General features: G+C 54.9%; 2 protein-coding genes across 2 annotated transcripts; one reads left to right on the forward strand and one right to left on the reverse strand.

Annotated features, from left to right (window-relative positions):
- Positions 1–6,923: 6,923 nt before the first annotated feature.
- On the forward strand, positions 6,924–9,781 carry CSDC2 (cold shock domain containing C2). Its single transcript, XM_026865733.1, has 3 exons — positions 6,924–7,204; positions 7,476–7,598; positions 7,863–9,781. The coding sequence occupies exons 1-3, from the start codon at positions 7,029–7,031 to the stop codon at positions 8,023–8,025; spliced, it is 462 nt and encodes a 153-aa protein (XP_026721534.1). The 5' UTR covers positions 6,924–7,028; the 3' UTR covers positions 8,026–9,781.
- Positions 9,782–12,835: 3,054 nt separating this feature from the next.
- PMM1 (phosphomannomutase 1) lies at positions 12,836–21,593 on the reverse strand. The gene is made up of 8 exons (XM_026865681.1): positions 21,525–21,593; positions 21,299–21,416; positions 20,337–20,413; positions 20,022–20,113; positions 17,655–17,754; positions 16,692–16,767; positions 13,850–13,965; positions 12,836–13,052 (listed from the first exon to the last, which is right to left on the reverse strand). Exons 1-8 carry the CDS (start codon positions 21,591–21,593, stop codon positions 12,930–12,932), a joined length of 771 nt encoding a protein of 256 aa, XP_026721482.1. The 3' UTR covers positions 12,836–12,929.
- Between the last annotated feature and the right edge of the window lie 5 nt (positions 21,594–21,598).

Consider the following 21,598-nt stretch of genomic DNA (forward strand, 5'->3'; position numbering starts at 1 on the left):
AGACTGGAAATATTCCCACAGCCTGTGATGTTACTGGTGGAGGCTGAGAAATTGCCAGACTCAGCCCTGGTGGTGTTTGTAGCCTGGTATCTAAGGCAATGAAGCTCATCTGATACTGTCATTGCCAGCTTCCTCTCCACACATTGCAATTTGGTTTCCTCAGAGTAGTATCAAAGGACCTGCAAGTTCCACCAAAATACATAGCTGCATAGAGAAATCCTGTCATCCTTACGGAAGAACAGCCTGCAGTGTTCAGTCCTTGTTGGCAGTCACAGAGCTGATACAAGAGAGATTCTGCATGTCCCCACCCTAGAAGAGCTTCCTTGGTGCCTGCACTTTATGAGAATAAGACACAAGCTAGTATGAAGCGAGGCCCTGCAGACCTGCTGCTCACACAGCTGTTTTTGGGGGCCTGTGGAACAGGCTGAAGGGAGATGCATCTGCTTCATATTGGGCACCCAACAGCCCCCAATGGGACATGGCTATTGGAAGCATGAAAAATGTTGGGTCAAGGATGGGCTAGAAATGGAAGTGTGATACGACTGTCCAAATCCACTTCTCTCCATCTCCCATGTTCTCCCAGGTATTCAGCCTACTATTACCCTGAGCTCCCGCCCCTTTTTAACCTTACAGTTCTTATATACAAAAGCATCAAGATTGATCACCTTGCCAATATCAATAGTGTCTAACTTCTACCTCCTCATGTGATACCAAAGCTATTTCTTCCCCTGCCATCAGAAGGGGGACAGGGGAACTATTCTCTCTTTTGAAAACGTAGCTAGATACCTGCAAAACTGCACTCCAGCTAAAGTTCAAACCTTACACCACCAGATCTGCATGAGGCCAGGACAGAACAGCAAGGGATGCAGCATGTGTGACAGCAAAACTGTGCTATGCCAAGATTAGCACAGCCACGACTATAGCAGAGGAGAAAGGAGCCTTTGTAAGGCTCCCTAAAGTAGGACGAGGAGAGAAAGAAATGCTGGGGATTTGGGATTGAGGTGTTCTGATAGAGCAGTGTCTGCTGCTTTGGCTGGGGGGCAAATAGCCAGGGCTTTGCAATGGAGGGCTGAGATCAACTGGGACCCAGCTCTCCGATTGCCAGGTGAGGGGGTGGCGATTTGTAAAAAATCCCACTTATTAAAGCGGGCTTGAACTGGGGTTTCTTTGGGACTGGCTGCACTGTTCATTCCTGGAGGTGGCAAGTTAGATCCACAAAGGAGAAAGGAAGGACATAGACGAGGACATTTGCTCCAGATCTTTGAACAGACACTATTCTAATTTAAAAAAGACGCACAACAAAACAACTAAATCCCACAACCTCGGTGTTTGTGAGTGATGATTATGCATATATGCTTAAAAGGTAAATCAAGCCTCCATGATGGCTTCTCCCTTTGCTTCCCCTTTGCATCTGGCAGCCTGCTTGCTTTCCCCCATGGCCTCCCTGAGAATTGGGCAGCCCAGCACTGACTAAGGGAGCTTTTTATAATTGATCCATAAAGGTGACATTCATATTTTAGCGCTAAGCAGGCTGTATCGTAGGCGAGACTATCTCAGCAAAGATCCCTGGAGTTGTGAGTGTGATTGGCTTAGCTGGGGAGGGGATGCTCTCAGTGTGTATTCCCCCAAAACCGCCTAGTTTATTTTTCCTATAGTAATTTGTCGCAGCAAAGGGGTTTTTAACATGCAGGGTAAGCAAGGAAATTGCTTTGCTTGGTATTTAACTCTTAACAGCATGATCTGGTAAGCAGAAAAGGTGGGGGATGCTGAGAGGCTTTCATTACCATCGGACAGAGACAGCATTTATAAAAACCTGCCAGACGCTGAGGCTGTGAGCCTCCTCCGAGGAAGGGAGGATGGAGAAACACAGCCCGGTGAGCGATGCAGTGGCCCTGCTTGCGCTAACCCTTGCCTGGAGCCATCCCGGTTCCCCAGCCTATTCGTGCCCTTCAGGGCAGCCCCCCGGGAGATGCCGATTCGGGATCTCTGCTGGCCAATGTGTTGGTAGATCCCTTGGTGCATGAACATGCCAAGCAGCTGAAAAATAAGATTTTGGGCTATGCATTGAGCTCTGGGGACATGCTCCTGTGTCTGGAGGGGTGTAGCTCTTCTCTGTTTCAGCCTGTGTCTAGACAGACTGGGTCTGGGGGGGCATCAGCCTCCCCGAGGATGGCGGCAGGCCAGAACATCGCTTTCTCTGCTCTGTGGGGTGAGGAGATGGCTGCCGGCAGCCAGCTGCAGAGATGGGGTGTCTTTTCAATGGACAGACCTTTTAGCTACTGGGGTGGAAGGAGCAGGAAGGTAAACCTGACTCCTAGACTGGTGCCACTGGCAGTTGTGAGGGATGGAGAAAACGCGATGGCGAGCAGCAGGGAAGAGCCTGTGTGGGAACTCGCTGGAAAAGGCAGCTGAGGGAAAAAAAACCTCCAGCTCCTCAGCTGGGGTGGGGGGAGCGGTGGCACTCAGGAGACCCGAGCGTGGTGCAGACAGTATCTGAACAAGGGATTTGCAAAGACATGTGGCAGCATGAAAGGAAACAGCCCATAAAGGTGATGGCAGGCCATCTGAAGGGTCATGTCCAGAGCTGGAGTGACAGCCGCCAGCAGAGTGGCCACCCATCTGTCTGTCCATCCTGGGCAGCCTGGGGGTTCTGGCGGATGAGAAGGAGCACAAAGAAGCACTGTGAGGGAGGGCCGACTTGCCGAGAGCGATTAAGCCAATTAAATATGTATTCCCCCACCCGATCGAGCATGAGGGGTTTTTCTTCGCTGCCATTAATGAACGGGGAGTGGCAGGCAGAGGCTGGTGTCTCTTCAAAAGGCTCCTTCCCCCCTTCTGGGGGACCTTGAAATGCTGTTTAGTTAAACAAGGTCACAGCCAGCACCCGAGTCAATGTGTTTGGCTTTAAAGAGAGGGAGAGAGACAGTGATTTTATTTGATAAACTGTAGACCTCTCAGTCGCTGGTGATGAATGGGGTACTTGGATCTTGAGATAAAAGCTGATGTGTCTACTGCCTGTCTGCCTTAATTGGCCTGGGTTTCTTGCGTTCGCCTGAGAGTGTTCCCAACTGTCAGCTCAGCTCGGAAGGCTGCCCTCTGAAACATATAAAAGCAAAGCTGGCTGCTGCTGCTGAAGGAGACCCTGTCACCAGAAGGCTCTGGGGTTTCACTCTGAGACAGGTTCTTTGGGGAGGGGGCAGGATGGACAAGGTGGTTTGTTTTTTTTACAAAGAGCATCCTTCCAGGGGGCACTGGGCTTGGTGCCACTTGCACACATCCTTGGCTCGGAGGACTGCCACCTCAGGGGACCCTCAGAGCAAAGCCACCAAATGGAGATGGGGATGAGTGAGGTGGAGGTCCGGCAGTGGAAGAGGGGTTACACTGGAAAGGTTTCCCATTTCCTGCAGCAGAGCTGGTCTGCTGCAGCCTCTGCTTGCCTCCTCAAGTGACCCCATTTCATCCCGGCACCATATACGTGCATGGAGTGGACATGGTATCGTGGGTGGTGTCTGCCAGGCTGAGAGAGACCTGCAGTAGGGAGAGATGCTCTCAGCCCCAGCAGAGGTTAGTGTGACTGCTGGTGATGGAGGAGCAGGGGGGAAATGCCTTCTGTGCCTCAGGTGCCGCCTCCTTGTTGCCTGCTGGGGCTGCAGCGTGGAGAAAGGTCTGGGGAGAGGATGGTGGGGTGGAGCACAGGGAGGGAAGGAGAAGGAAAGGGGGGGCTTTCCCAGCTCTCTGGCTGGGTTGGGAGGGGAAGAGACACTGGTGAGGACATGCTCCTGTCTGCCCTTTTCTCTCAGCCCGCTTTTGCCATGAGCTTAATTTCCTCGGTCCCTTTGTTTGCTGCAGGGATTTAAATGAGGTGGGAGGCAGGCTCCCGCCCCGAAGCCCCCCGTGGTGCCAAAGCTCCTGCTCATCATCAGCTTCAGCAGTACTGGCAAAGCCAGGCATTCAGCCGCTGGGCCCCAAGGCTGACCCACAGATCTGGGGTGCATGAGCCAGACACTGGAGAGGGGCAGAGTGCTGCTGGCCATGGGAACAGCCTTGGCATGGCCACAGGATGGGTCTCTGCTCCAGCCCCTGCTCCAAGCAGGAGTTAGGTGCAATGCCTCACTTAGAGCAGGTTGCTTAGGGACATGTCTGCGGGGGTTGCATACCCGCGAGGACGGGGATCCCACGGCCTTGCTGTGCCTTGTCCCCATGCTCATCCTGGTGAGCTGTCGCCCCATGCCAGGGCTCTCCCCCACACCCCCATGGGCCAGCCAGAGTCTCCCAAAATGCCTGTGGGGATCACGCCCATCTTGTTCTCCATCGCAGGGCAAGCTCAGCTAGTGGGGGCAAACACCAGCGCCAGGAGGGCTCTCTCTGCTGCTGCCCTTGGGCCTCAAGAGTGGGCTATCTGCCTCCTCTCCCCCAGTGATGCCCAGCATGCTCCTGCTCCCCACCACCATTCGTCCCCCAAAACAGGGAGCCTTCCAGGGCATCCCAGCCTGGGCTGGTCCCACAGGTGAACATGGGGCAAACCCACTCTCAGTTGCCACTTCATCTGCCCACATCATTTTGTCCCTGCAAGGCTCCCTCCCTTGCACACCCCTTCCCCTTGGCCTCTTATTTTTCTTTTGTCTCTGGGAAACTTCAATTTTTCCAGCCCCTTGTGGACCCGCCAGAGGAAGGTCTTTCTCCTGGCACCAACCAATCCCCTCAGCATACTAATAGTTTGCTCCAAGCATCATTATTCAGGTTAAATACCCTGCATTGTCCCTAATCTGGTGGGGGAACCAAAAGGCCTTGTCAGCAAAAGCACGCACAGAGGAGGCACACTGTTGTGAAGCCATTTTCATAGTGGCGGCTCCATAATGTGGCGGAGAACCAAGGGCTGCTCCCCCCGAATCGTCCCTCTTGTCCAGCCCTGACACCTCCTGGGAAGGCACCAGATCCTGCAGTGACACTTGGGGACCACATTGGTTTTTGTTGCCCAAAAGCAGCCAGGCTGCTCGCCAGCACAGGTAGAGCGGCCAGACAGAGGGCACAGGTGGGAACAGAGAAACAGCTTGGTGGCTGCTTCAGCTTTTCAGGGTCTCACTTGGATGCTCCCTGAGCCTCTCCAAGCTTCTTGGGCATGGGGGAAGGAGATGATGAACCCAAGCCTGGAAATGGGAGAAGGAGATGCTGACCCTGAGCGTGGAGGCAGGAGATGCTGAGCCTGGTGGACTGGGAGCTGAGCAGCCCTGGTGTGGGGTGGGCCGTGCAGCAGAAGGCAGGCACATGTGCTCCAGTTGCTTCATGGCAGAGAGGAGTTGCTGAAGCACATAAAGGGTTTGGTTCAGTGGTGGATGGGAAGTCAGTGAGGGGAGAGACGTTTCAGAGGGGTTTTGCTGCCAGGGCTGGAATAGGAGGGCAGGAGGAAAATGGTGGCTTCTGCCTTAGGGTGGGACTCTAGTGTGGCCTCTGCTGCCTGGACCTTGGGATGCAGCTCTGCAGGGCTGAGAGGGGGCAGCTGTTAGGACTCTAGTTGAGGTGTGGATGGACATCAAAGCTGGACTAGCAGCAATCAGGACCCAGTGGCAGGCAGACACCCTGGCAGGGGAAGCAAGCAGAAGTGGGGAAGAGGAACGGGAGTCGCTTGGTCCCTCCCCTAAACTTCGACTGCTCTAGAAACCTTTTCCTATGTCCTTGGTGCCTGCTAATTTCAGAGCAGAGGTGACCCCCTTTCACACGTCCCCCCAGGGCATCTGCATCTCAAGGGGCTGCCAATGAGTCAGAAACAAATTAAATATTCTCAGGTTTCCTGGTGTGTGCAGGTGTTGTCCCAAAAGATACCGCATGCCCCAGTGGGGCAGGAAGGACTGAAGGGGGTGACTGGGAAGGTGATGGTAACTCCATGGGATGTTGGGCTTCTCAGCTCCAGGTGATGGGGAACCACCAAGCCTGAGGGGTGATGGAGATGGGTGAGCCCCTACCCAGCACCCCGAAAGAGCAGTGTCCCCAAAGAGCTGCTGGCATGGGGTACCCCAAGACAGAGGGACCCAGCATCAGATGCAGCAACTGATGGGCCATCAGCAGAAAAAAGCCTTTCTGAGCAAGTGGCTATAGTGCTGATCATGCACCAGAGCTGGGAGGCTTTAAAATGCACAGCCCCCTCCAATTTCATGCTCGAGGTGGTTTGGCAAAGACAGCCATGCCCACGCTCGCTCTGGCTCCTCCTCTTCAGCAGCTGACCTGTCTGTCAGGCCACATCCCAGTGACCACAATGGCAGGAGGTTGTGCTTGTGTCTCCGCACATCTGAGGTACCCAAAGGGCGTGTGTGCCGCCAACAGCCACGCAATAGTCTCCTGGTGTCCCTTCCCCATAGGGATGTGTCCAAGTGGGCAGTGAGCCTCTGGCTGGGGCTGGGGTTAGGTCCTAAATCCCACAGCATGGAGGCAACCTCCAGTGGTGGGGTGACCTCAGACCCCTGACCTTGACTTACCTGTTGTCTCAGCCTTTTTCCTTCACCCTTTTATCAGAAATCTTGTGCTAGGGGAGATCTCTGAGGCTGGGGCTCAGGGCCTGGGTGTGCTGGCACTGCGTGGGCATCCTTCCCAAAATGGTCCCTGCCCATGGCAGCCTGCGCTCAGCTGCTCCTTCTCCCAGGATGTGCTTTCAACAATTTCATATCTAATATGTGAGGTGATCCTGGAAAATGAAAGACAAAGCCACAAACCAGGCTCTTCCCTTAGGATTGATTTGGTGGAACATCCCAGGTTGCTCCAAGCCTGGACAGGCTTCCTGGGGTGATTCCCAGCACCAGGGGCTGGCACCCAGTACCAAAGGCTAGCGACATGCTGCCTGCCCCACAGATGTGAGGCTGGGAGGGGGAAATTGCTGACAGCAAACTGCCCTCACCAGAAGTCCCCCATTGGGGGAGCCTGTAACCACCCCTCACTTTGCTCCCCAGGTTGCAGTCAGCAGACCCACGTGCCTAGGCGCCCTTTCTCCTGACGCCTGTCTACCCATCCCCAAAACGGAGGAGCCCACCAGCCCCACCATGTCGTCGGACCCCAGCGCCCCGCCAGCAGTGCCACCCCTGCACTCCCCCAAGTCTCCAGTGTGGCCCACCTTCCCCTTCCAGCGGGAGGGCAGCCGCATCTGGGAGCGGGGCAATCTCCTGCTGCGGGACCTGCCCAGCCCTCTCCCCACCAAAAGGACCAGGACCTACTCAGCGTAAGTACCCAGCATGTGGTGAGTGGGCTTGGGACTGTCCAGCTGAGCCGAGCAGGGACCATGGGCACCAGCAGAGCCTGCAGAACCATTTACACCTGGTGCATGTCACCATCGCAGTGCCCGGCATCACTGCATCCACCTGCCCGGGTGCTGTGGGTGGCTGCCGTGTGTTCTCCTGGGGAACGCCATGTTTTCATAGCAAACCTCTCCCTGTGCTGCCCCCCTGGGTGAGTGCTACCAGTGAGACATCTCCATGCCTTTCTTCCCGCAGGACGGCTCGTGCCTCTGCTGGCCCCATCTTCAAGGGCGTCTGCAAGCAGTTCTCTCGCTCCCAGGGCCACGGGTTCATCACCCCTGAGAATGGCACAGAGGATATTTTTGTCCACGTGTCTGAGTAAGTCTGGGGGTCACACAGTGCTGGCACACCCTGGGGGAGCTGCTCCATCAGGATGGGGCTGGAGACATGTGGGCTAGGGTGGTGATGTATCCATGGGGTGGGGATGGGGCTCTGCCTGTCCTCTACCCCCCATTGCTGGTGGGTTTTCTTTCCCAAGGTACAGCTGGTGGGTCAGGTGCCTTCCTTGGTGCTGGGTGGTCTGGGGCAGGGATCTGGCTCTTGGCCCCAGACCACCACCACCTCTTCTCTCCTCTCTCACAGCATCGAGGGGGAGTACGTCCCAGTGGAGGGGGACGAGGTGACGTACAAGGTCTGCCCCATCCCTCCCAAGAACCAGAAGTTCCAGGCAGTGGAGGTGGTCCTCACCAACCTGGCGCCCCACACAAAGCACGAGACGTGGTCTGGCCAGATCATTGGCTCCTAGGCGCCCAGGGGGGGGCACCAGCCACTTGGCCCCACGGAGCAAGCCTGCCCAGCCTCTCGCAGGGGGCGCGGGGGGAGCCGAGGCGGCAGTGGGGCCAGGGCTGCCCCCAAACATGCAGGTGTTTGCGTTCGGTGTCTTTTCTAAGGTTACAGTTTCCTTTCTCTGTATGTGTTTGTAAGTGTCTTTTGAGGGGGATGGAGGAAGCAGAGCCCTCCCCTGCTGCCCTCCAGCTCTGGGAGCAGCACGGATCCTCATGTTCCCTTCCTTGCCCCCAAGGCCATGGGGAGCAGGGGAACCAATCCTTCCCTCTGGCCCTCCGGCTGCCCTGGGCTGAAGCAGATGCTGAGAGCAGGAGAGGGCCAGGGGGAGGCTGGGGGTGCTTAGCTCGTCCTCCTGAACGCCCCTCCAGCAAGACAGGCACCCTGCTTGGTCCTGCTGCCCACAGCATGGCAGCAGCAGGGCATGCCGTGGGGCTCGGGGAAATGGGGCAGTGTGGGAAGGCGTATCACTGTATGGGGACTGGGTGGCTGAGACCCATCCCCATGGCTGGCAGCTCACGGCACTTGCCTGAGTCACATCCCTCCATCAAAAGATTTCAGGTCAGCAGTGCCACGGGGAGGCGAGTGGCAGACAGGAGAAATTCAGTTTTAAGGGGCAAATGGCTGCTGGCAGGGTGTCAGGGGCACTTGGCATTGTGCTTGGGGGTCTGCAGCTGGGCGTGGGGCAGGGGTGCACTTGGCACCTCTGTGCTCCCCACTGCCACTGGGCTGGCGACGCACTTTTCTTGGCTCAGTGCCAACATGGTTTTGGGGAGATAGCTGCCTTCTCCTCCTCCTCCCCTTGTCCTCCCAGCCCCCCTGGGGACCCCCCTTCCCATGCGTGCGCGTGTGTGTGTGCGTGTGTGTGCATGTCCATAGCTTGCTGGGGGAGCAAGGCTGAGCGGTTTGAGTAGCCTCAGCTGTGGGGCGAGTGCAGCCACCTCCTCCCTAGTCCCTCAGTGTAGGCAGGGTCTTGTATACAAAGCACAAACTTCGTTTTTCGTCTTCTCTGCCATACCCTGGCCAGGTGGGCTCCCGTGGCCGTGGGGAGGGACAGGGCAGGGAGTGGTAGGACAGGGGCAGCATGTAACTGGCTGGGCCTGAACTGATCCCAGGGAAATGGTGCCTGCACAGATGCACCAGAGATTATCAGCATCTTAAGGGGTTTATTTCGAAGCAGGGCAAGCAGCCCCCCGGTGCAGGGCAGGTGACAACAGCTGGGTCCCCAGTCACCCACTTGGCGGGAGCCACCGGCACTGCTGGTCCTCAGCACTGATGGAGAGGGGTGATTTCCACCTTCCTTGCCACCACTGTTGCAGTGGGGACGGGTCTGCTGTAAGTGGGGAGAGGAGGGGGACAAGGATGGTGCCACATGGGACAGCTGGGGCCCTGTGGATTTGGGAGGAGCACCACACACTGTCTCAGCCCAGAATGGTGTGGGGACTTCCCTGGGACCCCTAGCCAATCTCACTGCCAACCCAAGGCCTGGCTTTCCCAGGAGCTGCACGATGCTGTCTCAGGCCCCAGCCATCCCTGGGACACACAGTCAGTTTGGCCAAGGCAAACTTTGATTCTCTTTTTTTTCTCTCTTTTTTTTGGAAATAAACTAAAACCCTAGACTTGGTGTTTTTACAACTCCAGTGTGGTTCCCGCCTGTCTGACCGTGTGTCGACCTTTGTAACATTGGCAATAAACCATTAAAAGTGACTTTCCCATGAGCCCTGCCCACCCTGGCTCTTTGTCCGTTGTGTGTGTGTTGCAGTGGGGACGCTGGTGGCTCTCCCAGGTAAAGGACCTGGAGCGCCCAGGGATTTATCCAGACAGCAGGACAGACACATCTGCACAGCATGTCCTGGGGGGTCCTGGGGTGCTCCAGTCCTGCAGCACCCTAAGCAGACCCTGAGCCTGGGACAGGAGGATGCTGCCCACTGGGAGGGGTGACCAGGACAAGGACTGGTTTCCTGCTGCTGCTGCCAGGATTTTGAAGTGCAGCTGCCTGCTGTCTGGCTGTGTTTAACCCCAGCAGAGTGGCACAGAGCACATGCTGTCTCTAACTGTTGCATACTGTAGCTTTAATATGATTTATTTAAATTTTTTTAATATACATATATATGTATTTAAATATATTTCTTATTTAACAGTATCAGCCAGACAGGAGCCGCCCGTCTCACACAGATATGGAGCCATATGGCAAGATGGTCCCCAATGCAGGGCCCACCACATCTGCTCACTCACACATACACAGGGAGAAACCCCCACTTATGTTGTGGGCACCCACTGGGAGAGGAACATCATAGCAAAGGGGTCTCAAGGACAGGCGTGCACTATCCCCTAGGTGCAGGGCTCCCACCCCGGCACTGTGCCTCATCCCTGCCCACAAAAACACAGGACTGGCAGCTGGGGCTCTCAGTGGTCCTGCTTGAGCAGGGGGGTAGGACCCAATGACCTACAGAGGTCCCTTCCGCCTCAATCATTCTGTGGCCCTGAGACCCTGGGGCTGCTCCAGCTACTTCTGATGTTATCCTCCTCCTCATAATCCCTCCAGCAGGACAGGGTCTCCTGATGGGAGGTGCCCTCAACTAGCCCAAGCTTGGTGTAAGACAGAGACAGGAACAGGGAAAGTTCCTGCACTTGATCCCACCTATGTACACGTGAGCTCCTGAGCAGAGAAAGTGATGTCTGGTGCCTTGAAGGTCAGCCCTGCCTCTGCTCTGCCCACCCTGCAACTCCCCCCACCCTGGGCAAGAGACATGCTGCCACCAGGAGCAGCCTTGGACAGAGCCTGCCCTTCCCTTCAAACACGCAAGTCATCTCAGTCCCCAAGGCCACTACGTGCCTCATGCCTTCAGGACCAGGCCCTGCTCTTCACTCCTCACTAAGCTTGCTAGAGATCCTGCTGACTTTGAAACTTACAGGAAAAATATGGCCCCTAAACCCACACATAACCTGATCCACAGTGAAACAGGAGGAACCACAAAACACAGAATTCCTCATGACAGCTGCAGTGGAGGGCCAAAACCAGTGCCTTGTGAAAAGGGTACCCTGCATCCAGGCTTCCCCAACAGGTCCTTTTCTCCCATGCAGAAATCTTCTCTGGGTAGAAAGAGGAATTTGTGCATTTGTTGGGGATTTCCAGATGCTGGTCAGACCGCTGCACTCATGCAAATGTGATGCATTACAGACCTGATGTGTTGCAGAGTTAAGAGGCGTAATCAGGTGGAGGATCCAGCGGTGCCAGGGTCCACTCAGGACTCTGCCCGTGGCAACGTGGGAGCCCTGTCCTGGGTCTAAAAGCACCAACATATCTCGCCTGAGGAACTTGGCCCCTGGGTTAAGTGGCAGTAGCCAGCTGAGGAACTTCTCTCCGCAGTCCAGCTGCTAGGTGGGATATGAAGAGCAATGGTGAAGAAAGCAGGAACAGGAGAAAAAGAGGAGAGAAAACAAGACAAAGACATGGAGGACTGCCATCCCAGCAGGGATGTACTGAGAAAGGCTCTCAAGGAACAATGTGGCGAGTTTTTGCAAGAACTTCCAGCACCCTCCAGATCCACAAACACCAGACATGTGCCCTGGGGAGCTATATAGGCAGGACACCTCCCTGGAGGGGATCCCTGAGCTCCTCTTGAGCATCAAATTGTGACTAGCATCACCAGTGTGGTCACACATCCCAGCGTAATGGCCAGGAAAAAAGGGGCAACATGAGGGAGGAGGTCAAGGACCAAAGGAGACATGGTTTTGCAACCCACAAAGAACCAGAAGAGAGGAGCAGGACACACAACAGCTACACCGGAGAACTTGCATCCCTAAAGGTGACCATGTAAACCCAGCATATGGAACGAGATGGGGTGGAAAAGCAAGCTTGGAGGGCACTGTTGAGCATGTACCTCTGTTGACACTAAAAAGCAGGTCTTGCCTGTGTTGGCCCTCTCTGAAAATGTCTCTGGCAGCATGATGGAAAGCTGAGCACTGGGATGAACTGGTCTGTTATGAATGCCCTGGGTAAAGTATTACACTGACACATCTGTGATGCCTAATGGATGCACAAGTGGGAAGACTGTTGGGAAGCCTTCTGTCCCCAACAGCTCTGCAGGGTGCTCTGCACATACCAGCCACCCTCCAGCCATACCAAGCAAGGTCTGGCTTGACAAATTCTGCAGAACATGGGGAAGAAACCCACAGTAGCCTTTTTTTTTTTTGTAAGCTAAAGAGAGAATCAGTTTCTTCAGGCACCTAAGCAAAGCTCAGAGTAGGAGAAGAGTCATTTTAAAACTGTGATTCCCAGATCACCTGTAGAGACTGGCATGGTGCACAACACTGCAACAAGCTGGGGTTGCTGCTACCCCTTCCTACCATGGGCTCTTCCTGGCCTCTCACTTTGGCACAGCTCTGGTCAGAGTCCCTGGGGCCTCCACAGCTCCATCCTTCCCAGCCAAGGTGTAAAGGGTAGAGAAAGGTGAGATGCATGTTCCCTCATGCAGAAGTGTTAAGAGAAACAGAGCAAAAAAAGAAGAGGGGAAGGAGCACGGGATGGACACACACACGCTCTTGTACTGGCCCTTTCAAATGCTTTCTGACCAAAAAAGCATCTGAATTGCTACCCACCACAGCCCGAACTGTCAAGAGAGAAGTTTTCCTGGAGGTGAGGAGGGTCTGGTCCCACAAGCCCCAGCCATAGATGGGGAGTGCCAAAGGGCTGCTCAGTGAAGGCCCCCTCCTGCACACCCACCCACAGTCATGTGTTGCATCCTGACCAGCTCTGGAAAGTGGTGGGGTTTTTGTCTACCCTGAGCAGATTCCTCAAATGAAGGTGCTTTTCCTGGCAGGGAGAGAGAGTGGGGCTTAGGCAGGGCTGATGGGACCTGGCAGTCAACACTCATTTGCTCTCTCTGGAAAGAAGATTTCACGGCACCGCTGGACCGTGTCCTGGGGGGACAGGACGCTGTGTCCCACTGTGCGTGGATCATCATAGATTTCATAATCGTTCCCTCCCTGCAGGGGAATAGCAAATAGGGAGAGCATTAGTAGGGTCTTGCTAGAGCATCCTCATCCATCAATGTGTGTCTTGCTTTGTCCTGTGAGAATCTGGGGTGGGAGCCAGTGGCTGGGTGGGCAGGGGCCTGCTGGGAAGGGGCTGTCAGGGCTTTGCTGGCCCAGGGAGACAGAAGAGGCTGGGCTGGGAGTCCTGCTACCTTCACCTTGCCTCCCTTCTTCTGTGGCAAGGGAGGAGCTAAAAAGGATGGGGAAGATCCCAAACCAGCAAAGCTTGCCCAGAAGCCTTTGGTTAACCCCTGCCCTGCCTGTGGATGGGTTAGAAGAAGGTGAGGTGGGCACATCTGAAGAGCAGATGTTGCCATCATCTGGAAAGAGCTGAGTGGATGGCCAAGCTGGTCTATAGCAGCAAGGAAGCATCACCCTCCACCACTTTAAAGGGAAGGTGAAGCTGTTCCTATTGCTGAAAAGCCCCCCTAATTGCTGGGGGCTTGTATTTTGGGTCCTGCAGGCTGCAGGAGTAGCTGCACCCTTCCCAGTGGTGCCAGGGGGAGGAAAACAATGCTGAGATGGACCTGCTCCCCAGCAGTGAATCCAAGGTGATTTCCTCACAATCCAGTGGGCCAGCCACCATCATGAGCCTGCTGCAAACCTGTGCTGCAGGAGAGCATCTCTCCTCCTTGCACTGCTAGAGGTTTGTGTCAGCCACAGTTGGACCTAGGTCATGAGACCTGTGATGGAGCAGCTCCACGAAGGAGAGAAAGTGGCTGTATGTGGGGCAAGTGGGGCATACTCACAGGGGTCGTCTCATTCCCAAAGAAGTGGATGGTGTCAAATCTCTCGTCGTCGAGCACATTGAGGCAGTAGCGTTTGTCCCAGCCCTCTGGGAAGACATCAAAGCTGATCATGCCACCTGCCAGCAAAAGAGAGGGCATCAGGCAACATTAGTGGGAGCCAGCATGGTGTCCTCCCACCACAGGACAGGTAGGAGTAGGGGAGAGGGCTGGATGTCTTTGGGGACCCCCCCACCCCAAACAGCAGCCAGGCACCAGCTCTGTCTTGGTGTGCCTCTCTGGCATGTGGCTAGGACAGTGGCAGATGCTGTTCCTATGACAACAGGCTGGAGTGACATCAGCATGTCTGGGGTGACATCAGCACAGCTCCCCTGACTGCAGCCAGGCAGGCAGGCAGTCAGGCAAGCAGGAGCCAGTGGGCTGCAGGGGAGGATGTTGGGGTGGGAGGTCCCACGAGATGCATCTGTTGGGGGAGATTCGGGGTCACATCTTGCAGATAGCATTAGCATGTTCTTGTCCCAATAAGGAAAATGCCCTCAGAGACTGTCACGACTCTGTGCTTAGGCTCCTGTGAGGACATGTCTGGCCCTTCTAAACACACTGCTCCGACACTCCTTAACCCTGCAGAGACCAGGGGCTCCCAGCACCTTGCTCACACAAAGCAAACCCCATGCACTGCACAGCTCAGGGGTCCCAGCTGGCTATGCCGCAGGCCCCGAGCAGGCTCTGCATGCTGATCAATGACCAAGGACCTTGCCATGGAGGTACCATGAACCCATCGATACCAGGCAGAGCACTGCACTGCCTTCTGGGGGTGCACGGTGGTAAGCTGCCCTGCTGTGTGCACAGGCTGCAGAGCCAGACCATTGCCCCAGCACCAACCCAAACCAAAGCCTATGAATTAGGGCACACACATTATGTTTGTATGTTGTGTGGAACTGGGAGGAACAGGGATTTGATCTAGGATGTGCATCCTTGTGCCAGTTCAGGTCTCTGCTCCTCTTGGATTCAAGGGGACGCCCTGCTTCTCCAGGCAATCTACTTCTGGAGTTTCACTCTCCTTCATAAACCATAATTCTGTCTCTCTTAGGAAGGGAGTGACTAGACAGGTACCCACAGGGATGGTCCCTGCTGAAAGAGAGGCACTGATCCTCTTGGCTGTTCAAACATGCATATCCTGATGCCATGCTCCTCTCTTCCCTGGCTGGTTGAGGTGTCCCTATTGGTTCGGGGATCCCAAACCAACTCTCCTTGAAGCCTGAGATGCTGGGGATGGAGCCTGTGTGTCCATCTCAGGGCAGGGGATTCACTACTGGACAGGATGCCCAGGCAGGGCACTGTGATACAGATAGGAGCAAGTGCCCTACGAGCTCAGGGATGGGGATGCCCCTATGCTTGCAGCAGGAGCCAGCATCAGAGCAGGAGTTAAACTTGGCTGACCTTATTAAAATACTTTCTGGTTTGTATCCAAAGCCATTTACCTGTGAAAAAAGCTGCATTTCACTGTGTTCTGGCCTTTTAACAGAGCTGGGAAGCAACAAGGGGCTCTTGATGCCAGCTGGAGAGTGTAAAAAATCAAAGGGAGAAGTGGCGTGGAGGACAGCCAGCACTGTCCTTTGCTTAGGTAGAGCATGGGTCTGAGGGACTGCAGGGAAATCTCTTACCACCTCTGGGGCTCACATCCTCCATAGCCTGGGACAGGGCACACGGAGCCAGCTTGGCAGAAAAGCTCAATTCCATGTGTCCCTGGTTTTGGATGCCTGACCTGAGACACCCCACATTTTCTTTGTGGAGGAGCAGCGGGCCCACAGCTCCCCTCATCTTCATGCTTTTATGCAATAGGCCTGGGCTCTTCATGGCGGCTTCCCAAACTCAGAGGAGAAAGGCCCATTGTTCTGCTCTCATCCCCCATGCCTGCAGGGGCACCGCAGCGGGGACCTTGTCTTTCTCTGCTGTGACAAACAGTGTGCATCAGTGCTATGGGCAGCACAGGATGCCCCTGGCAGGGTTCTGAAGGCAAGGGGAGGGTCTCAGGAGGAAAGCCCTTGGAGGACAAGAGGGGAACACCCTTGGTATTGGCCCACACTGGGTGCAAGAGTGGGGTGTCACCTGCTGCCTCCTAGCCTCATCACCCCTTGCCCTTTGCATTTTACCTTCTTATCTCACACATACCCACCTCTCTGCTTCAGCCCCACCACTTACACACCCTCATATTCTTCCCTGTCCCAGACAGACCTCCAGGATTGCTCAAGCCCCTCCTTTGGTTCCTCACCTTCAGTAAGCTGGCTGTAAGAGCTTATGTTCACCCCAAGAAGTGACCCTGCAAAAGGCCATAGCATGGAGCTGCAAACTCCCTGCCTCCTGACAGCTCTTCCTCCGGGAGGAAAGATGTTTCCCTCATAGCCAGCCCTCCCAATACCCCAGAGCCAAGACATAAATGAGGCTCCTGTCTCCCTTACACCACAGCATTCCCAGAGGACTGCATGTGCCTGGACCCCTGCTAGCCACCTTGTTGCTGATATTTTAGCCAGGACAGACCTCCTGGGCAGGGAGGAGCTCCGCAGAGCTAACTGGAATTAAGGCAGAGATATCATCACAGGACAGAAACCTGCCTGCCTGGCTGATTCCCAGGGAGGCAAATCTGCAGCACAGTTTGGTTTATTCTCTGCCATCACCCTGCCATGAATGCCAATGTGACGCCCCCACGATGGCTCTCCAGGAACAGAAGCTCCTTCTGCTCTTACTGGGGTATCCAGGCACCCAGAGGGAACAGCCAGGACTCCCACTCCTCTTACTAGCATTTTATGGGAAACAGAGTAAAGCCACGGAAGCCCCCTCTGCTCACCTCGAGAAAAACGTAGGCCTTTGCCAGCGAACTCCCTCTGCAAGGCTGCCACAAACTTCTCCCGGATCCTCTCTTTCTGCAGAGAAGGAAGAAAGGGAAGGAAGGAGGGTTTGAATAATTAGGTGTTGACAGCTTACCAAAAGCCACCATATAGCTGACTGCTGGGCAACTCTGGCTTATCACATTCCCCCTTCCCACCTGCCCCCAGTGTAGCACCGTTTAGCCAGCTTTCATCAGTCCTGCCCAGTGTCTGAATAAAAAGCCACCAGCTCAGGGCAGCTCCAGGATGCTCCTGGGAAGAGCAGATCCCAGTCATTCCTCGTCACTGAAGTCCAACTGCTCCAATTTCCCAGAAACCCTGTTCATAACCAAAAGTCTCCAGCTTTGCTTACAAAATCTTGCAAAGTCTTGAAGTCACTTGGCCCCAAGACTCACCCCCTCCCCCAGGCAGAAACTGCCTGGGGTATGAGCTAAGCACTCCAGAGATCTGTCCAAGAGATGTGCTGTTGCCCTCCCAGTCTGGAAGGCCCATTAGTTCCAGCTCTGTTGGGGCTGGGGGAGTGGGAGAGAGAACAGCTGCTGGGCCAGCCTGGAGGGGTGGTGCAACCTGAGAAGTTTAGGTTTCTCTGAGGTTTTCAGTGCAATTCTATCTTTGGTTACTGTAAACAAGGAGACACCCTGTTAATAAATAACTTATTCCCTGGCGTTCTCCCACAAGGAATCCTGCTGGCCACCACATTGAATCAGTGGTCCCCAATGAAGTCAAATTCTTCCATTCATCTGTGTCTCTCCTTGGGTTTTCTGACCCCAGACCTGTCTCCACCTTGCTGCATGTGTTGGCCTGGTGCACAGCTTGGGGCCGGCCTCCCTCCCCTTGGGATGGGGAGAAGCAGGTAAGACACAAGATCTGCAGTGGTGCAAAACCAGCAAAGGGGAGGATGAGCCCGAGTCTGGCCTATGTACCTTGTCCAGCTCGGAGAACTCAATTCGCTCCTCTGGGGTGCAGCTCCTTCCGATGGGGGAGATGTTCAGCATCCCATTGCGAAACTCAATGAAGGTTCCTCTGTGGGTGGGGAAGGGCACAACGTTACTGAGGCAGGGAAAGAAAAACAGACCTTTCCAGGGGAACGGCTGCTCAGTGAGGCATGCAGTCTCTGCAGAGACATGCAGGAGGAGAGAGGCCATGCCCACGCATGGGTGCTTCACGCCAGGCAGATTCCAGGCATCAATAGTTCTGTTTAAGGTCTCCAAGGGTCTCATACTTTTTGTAAAGAGACACCATAAGAGAAGAGGAATAAACAGTGCTTGTGTGCCCTGGGAACAGGCTGGAAGCAATAAGCTTAGGTGAGATGATAGAAAACATTTTTTAACGTTGTAAAAACTGGGACAGCTATTGCCTGGACTGGACCAAATGCTTGATGGCACTGTGGCATCTCCACCCCTGGAGGCTTTTAAGAAACACTGAGTGGGTGAAGCTGGCAGTACCTTGGGACAGTGTGATGGAACAGGTCAGCGTAACTCGCTGTTGATGCCTGGCAGCAGGCTGATGAGTAATCAGGACCTCCTCATGGGACACAAATCAAGTTGGATCTGCAGGGCCTTTGTATCTCCTGCTTGTCCCCTGCACCTTTGCAGCTCTTACCTAAGCTTGCATGGACAGGACCCTGTTCCTGCGTGCCACCCTTAACCTTACACTGGGATCACTATGGTGCTGCTTCCTCAGTGGGATGATTCAAAGCACTAAGTTGGCAGAAAACTGCTCCCTTCTTTTCTCTTTGCTATAAACCCCGCTAGTTCTGTTTGCTTATTACCTTGGGATAACTCATCGAAGGGTCAGACAGGTACCAGCACCGGTGGGGCAGAAACAAGGGATGGCAGCACTGCCAATTTGAAACGAGATTGAACCTCTTGTGGAAACCTAGCTGGAGCAGGGAATTCCCCTTCTCTGTCCAGTTGAGAAGCCCTGAGCTCATTAACTCTCTGATGTCTCTCACAGCCCTGCCCACTGTTTCTCTGCTATAAAGTGGTTACCACTCCGAGTCTGGGGGAAAAACTCTCCACCTTCTGTCTCGTAACAGAATGAAGAATATCATGGGGAACAGACACACGGGCAGCCATGCCTGCAGTCTGGGAACAGCATCTCTGCAGCACTGAGGGTTTGTTGCCTCATGCCCCAGACCAAGACTTGGGAGATGTGGGTTAAAGTCCTTGCTTTGCTAGAAATCCCATAAGCCTAAATCCACAGAAGCACTTGAGAGCTGTAACTTCACCAGGCTGTTGGGCAACAAGACAGCAATGAGGCAACCAAAGAACCTTGAGGGTTCTGGGTCCCAGACCACGCTTTCAGGGGCACATTCAGCCAGCAGTCCTGTCACAAAGAGCCACCCTGGCCCCTCCCACCGGTCCTTGTATTGCCACATGGTGACTCACATCAGGCAACTAATCTGGATTACAGTTTATCAACTTTACCAGTTTAATTTCAACCAGACAGCTTGTCTGCTTGGGTTCACCGTACAAACACAAGGGGAGAGCAGGAATAAACCAGCTGGGGAAAGAGAAGGGCAGAGCCACTGCTTTCAACAACACTGCTGGCTCACATCTGCTTCAAACGTTTGTGAAGTCATGGTCTGAGGGATGGTTTGATCCTGCACCCAGGCTGGTTTAACTGCAGGCTGCCTCTGAAAGAGGTCCTCCTGCTCTCCTCTTCCACCTTCGTGCCATCTGTTCCCTCTCTCTCCTTTCTGTAATAACAGGGCAAGCTGATCCAACGGAAAGCTACATTTTTCCTTCCTGACAGTGGCCTAGTCTTCCTTCAGAGAACCCAACTCAGCCTGTGACTGCTGGATCTCATGGGGGGAAGCAGATAGGAACACACGGTTGGGGGCAGAGCAGAGCCAGCCCTATTACCAGTGGCATCAAGCAACACTGGGTTAGAAACAGTGTGAAATTGTGTGCTCAGGCGCTGGACCTCCCATCTTAAGAGCCATTGTTTGTCTGTTTGGAAACTCATACAACCAGTGATGGCTGATGCCCTGACCAGTAACAAGCTGGTACCATTGTCCTAAATGAGATGCACACAGTGGCTGTACCCTGCTTCCCAAGGAAGAAAATCTAAGGGGCAAAAGAGTGCAGACTCTCCAGAAAAAAAGACCCTCCCCCATTATTTGCCCACAGTGCCCGGCTCAGTGGGACAGTGATCCTACACAGGGAAAGATAAAACCTGAAGCAAGACAAGGTCAGTTGCTTAGCTGTCCTTAGGAGAGCTCTGGAACCCAGAGCTCCCTAGAAATCAGTGATATAACTGCCATTTGCACAGGCTTGGGCTGTTACCGTTTCTTGGGCAGCTTCAGCAGCGCCATGTAGTTCAGACAGAAGTTGATTAGATCCTGCAGCAGTTCTTCCCCCAGGTGGTCCTGAATGGCCTGCAGGAGGAAAGGAGGGAGTGAGGAAGAAGCTAGACCTCTCAGGAAGCCCACCTGAGAACATGATCAGGAGATGTGGAACATTCAATTCTAGCATCTGGGGAGACAAGAAAAGACTGCCCACCTGCCCAGAGCCAGGCACTGCTCCCCACAGCATGTAGGGCACATGGGTTGCATGGGGATGGGGAAGTAGAGCCATGGCTGCAAGAGGAGCTGGACATACCTGCTTGGAGACCAGCTGCCCATTCTTGTATTGCACCGTGCCATTCTCTGCGAAGACATAGTCAAACTTATCGATGACTGAGAGGCGAGGAAACAAAAGAGGAAACATCAGTACTGCCTAGGAAAAGGGGCCAAAAGGACTGGGCTCAGGACTGAGCGAGACATCCTCCTGGTCCCTTAGTACTGAGCTTTCCCCATCTCCCATGCTCTGCAAAGGGCTACGGACCCTCCTCGCCTTGTTCTCTGTAAAGCGGGCAAGAAGATTATCTTCTCCTCACAGGTGGGGAACTGACGCACAAGGGGGAAACGACCTGACTGAGGTCACGGGCTGAATCAGTGGCAGGACAAAGATAAGGGCTCCAAAATGTTAGGCTTTCAACAACGTGCATGTCACTCTGCTCTCTCTCCTCCCCTCCCTACTGCCAGGGTGCTGGGGTGATGCAGTTACTGGTTATCTAACTCCAGCCCCTCCTGCAACCCCGGCACACAGCACTGCCGACTCAGCAATCAGCCTCAGCAGGGAATTTCTCAGCCTCCCTCTGCTAACACGGCAGGAGGCTAAGCTCAGCCGTGCTTGGCATCCATGCCAGAGAAGGAAAACAGGGCGGAGAGAGCGGGGGCTGCCCCCTCGTCCTCCCACCCCTTCCTCTACCCCATGTCCCTGTTTGAACACAGTGAGGAACCCCCCAAGACCGCACCTTGGAGCGGCAGGGAGGCAAAATTTGCAAGGGCCTCCCACCCGCTGTGCTGGGGGGGAAGCTGTCAGAGCCCAGATGAAGCTCGCACAAACCCGATACCGGAGACGGCAGCGTGGGCTGGAGCATCCCTGCCTGCTTTCTGCAGAGGCAGCAGGAGCTGAGCGGTGGCTCCCGCCCGGGCACAGCCGGACCACCCAAAGGGCAGGCTTGGGGTCAGATTTAGGACACAGGTGACACCTGGGAGACCTCGTCGGCCGCGTCTCACCTTCATCCCCGTCCCCCAGCTGCTCGGCTATCTTGGCATAGTCGGAGCCTCCCACCACGCCGATGTGCACCCTCTCCCGCAGCTCCCGCAGGAATGCGTCCACCTCCGGCTCGATTTTCTGGAGGGGAAGCAGCGGGTGAGGCCGCAGCCGGCAGGACAAGCTCTGCCACGCTGACCTCGGCCCCCTACTCTCCCGTCGAAACTCAGCGCCCCCGTGCCTCGCTACCTGCCGAGCCGGCGTCAGGGTCCCATCCACGTCGAAGAGGCACAGCACCCGACCCCGTGCCGCCGCCATCCCCG

The sequence above is a fragment of the Athene cunicularia genome, assembly GCF_003259725.1.
Source record: "Athene cunicularia isolate RWA chromosome 1 unlocalized genomic scaffold, athCun1 chr1_part2, whole genome shotgun sequence".
Classification (NCBI taxonomy): Eukaryota; Metazoa; Chordata; class Aves; order Strigiformes; family Strigidae; genus Athene; species Athene cunicularia.

Bases quoted from the DNA above. Each gene is read 5' to 3' on its own strand.
- PMM1 (XM_026865681.1), bottom strand. From the start codon at position 21,593: ATGGCGGCGGCACGGGGTCGGGTGCTGTGCCTCTTCGACGTGGATGGG. The intron at 21,417-21,524 runs GTAGCGAGGCAC...CTTCCCCTCCAG, and splicing joins CCCTGACGCCGGCTCGGCAG to AAAATCGAGCCGGAGGTGGA. The intron at 20,114-20,336 runs GTATGTCCAGCT...TTCCTCCTGCAG, and splicing joins GGCAGCTGGTCTCCAAGCAG to GCCATTCAGGACCACCTGGG.
- CSDC2 (XM_026865733.1), top strand. From the start codon at position 7,029: ATGTCGTCGGACCCCAGCGCCCCGCCAGCAGTGCCACCCCTGCACTCC. The intron at 7,205-7,475 runs GTAAGTACCCAG...TTCTTCCCGCAG, and splicing joins AGGACCAGGACCTACTCAGC to GACGGCTCGTGCCTCTGCTG. The intron at 7,599-7,862 runs GTAAGTCTGGGG...CCTCTCTCACAG, and splicing joins ATTTTTGTCCACGTGTCTGA to CATCGAGGGGGAGTACGTCC.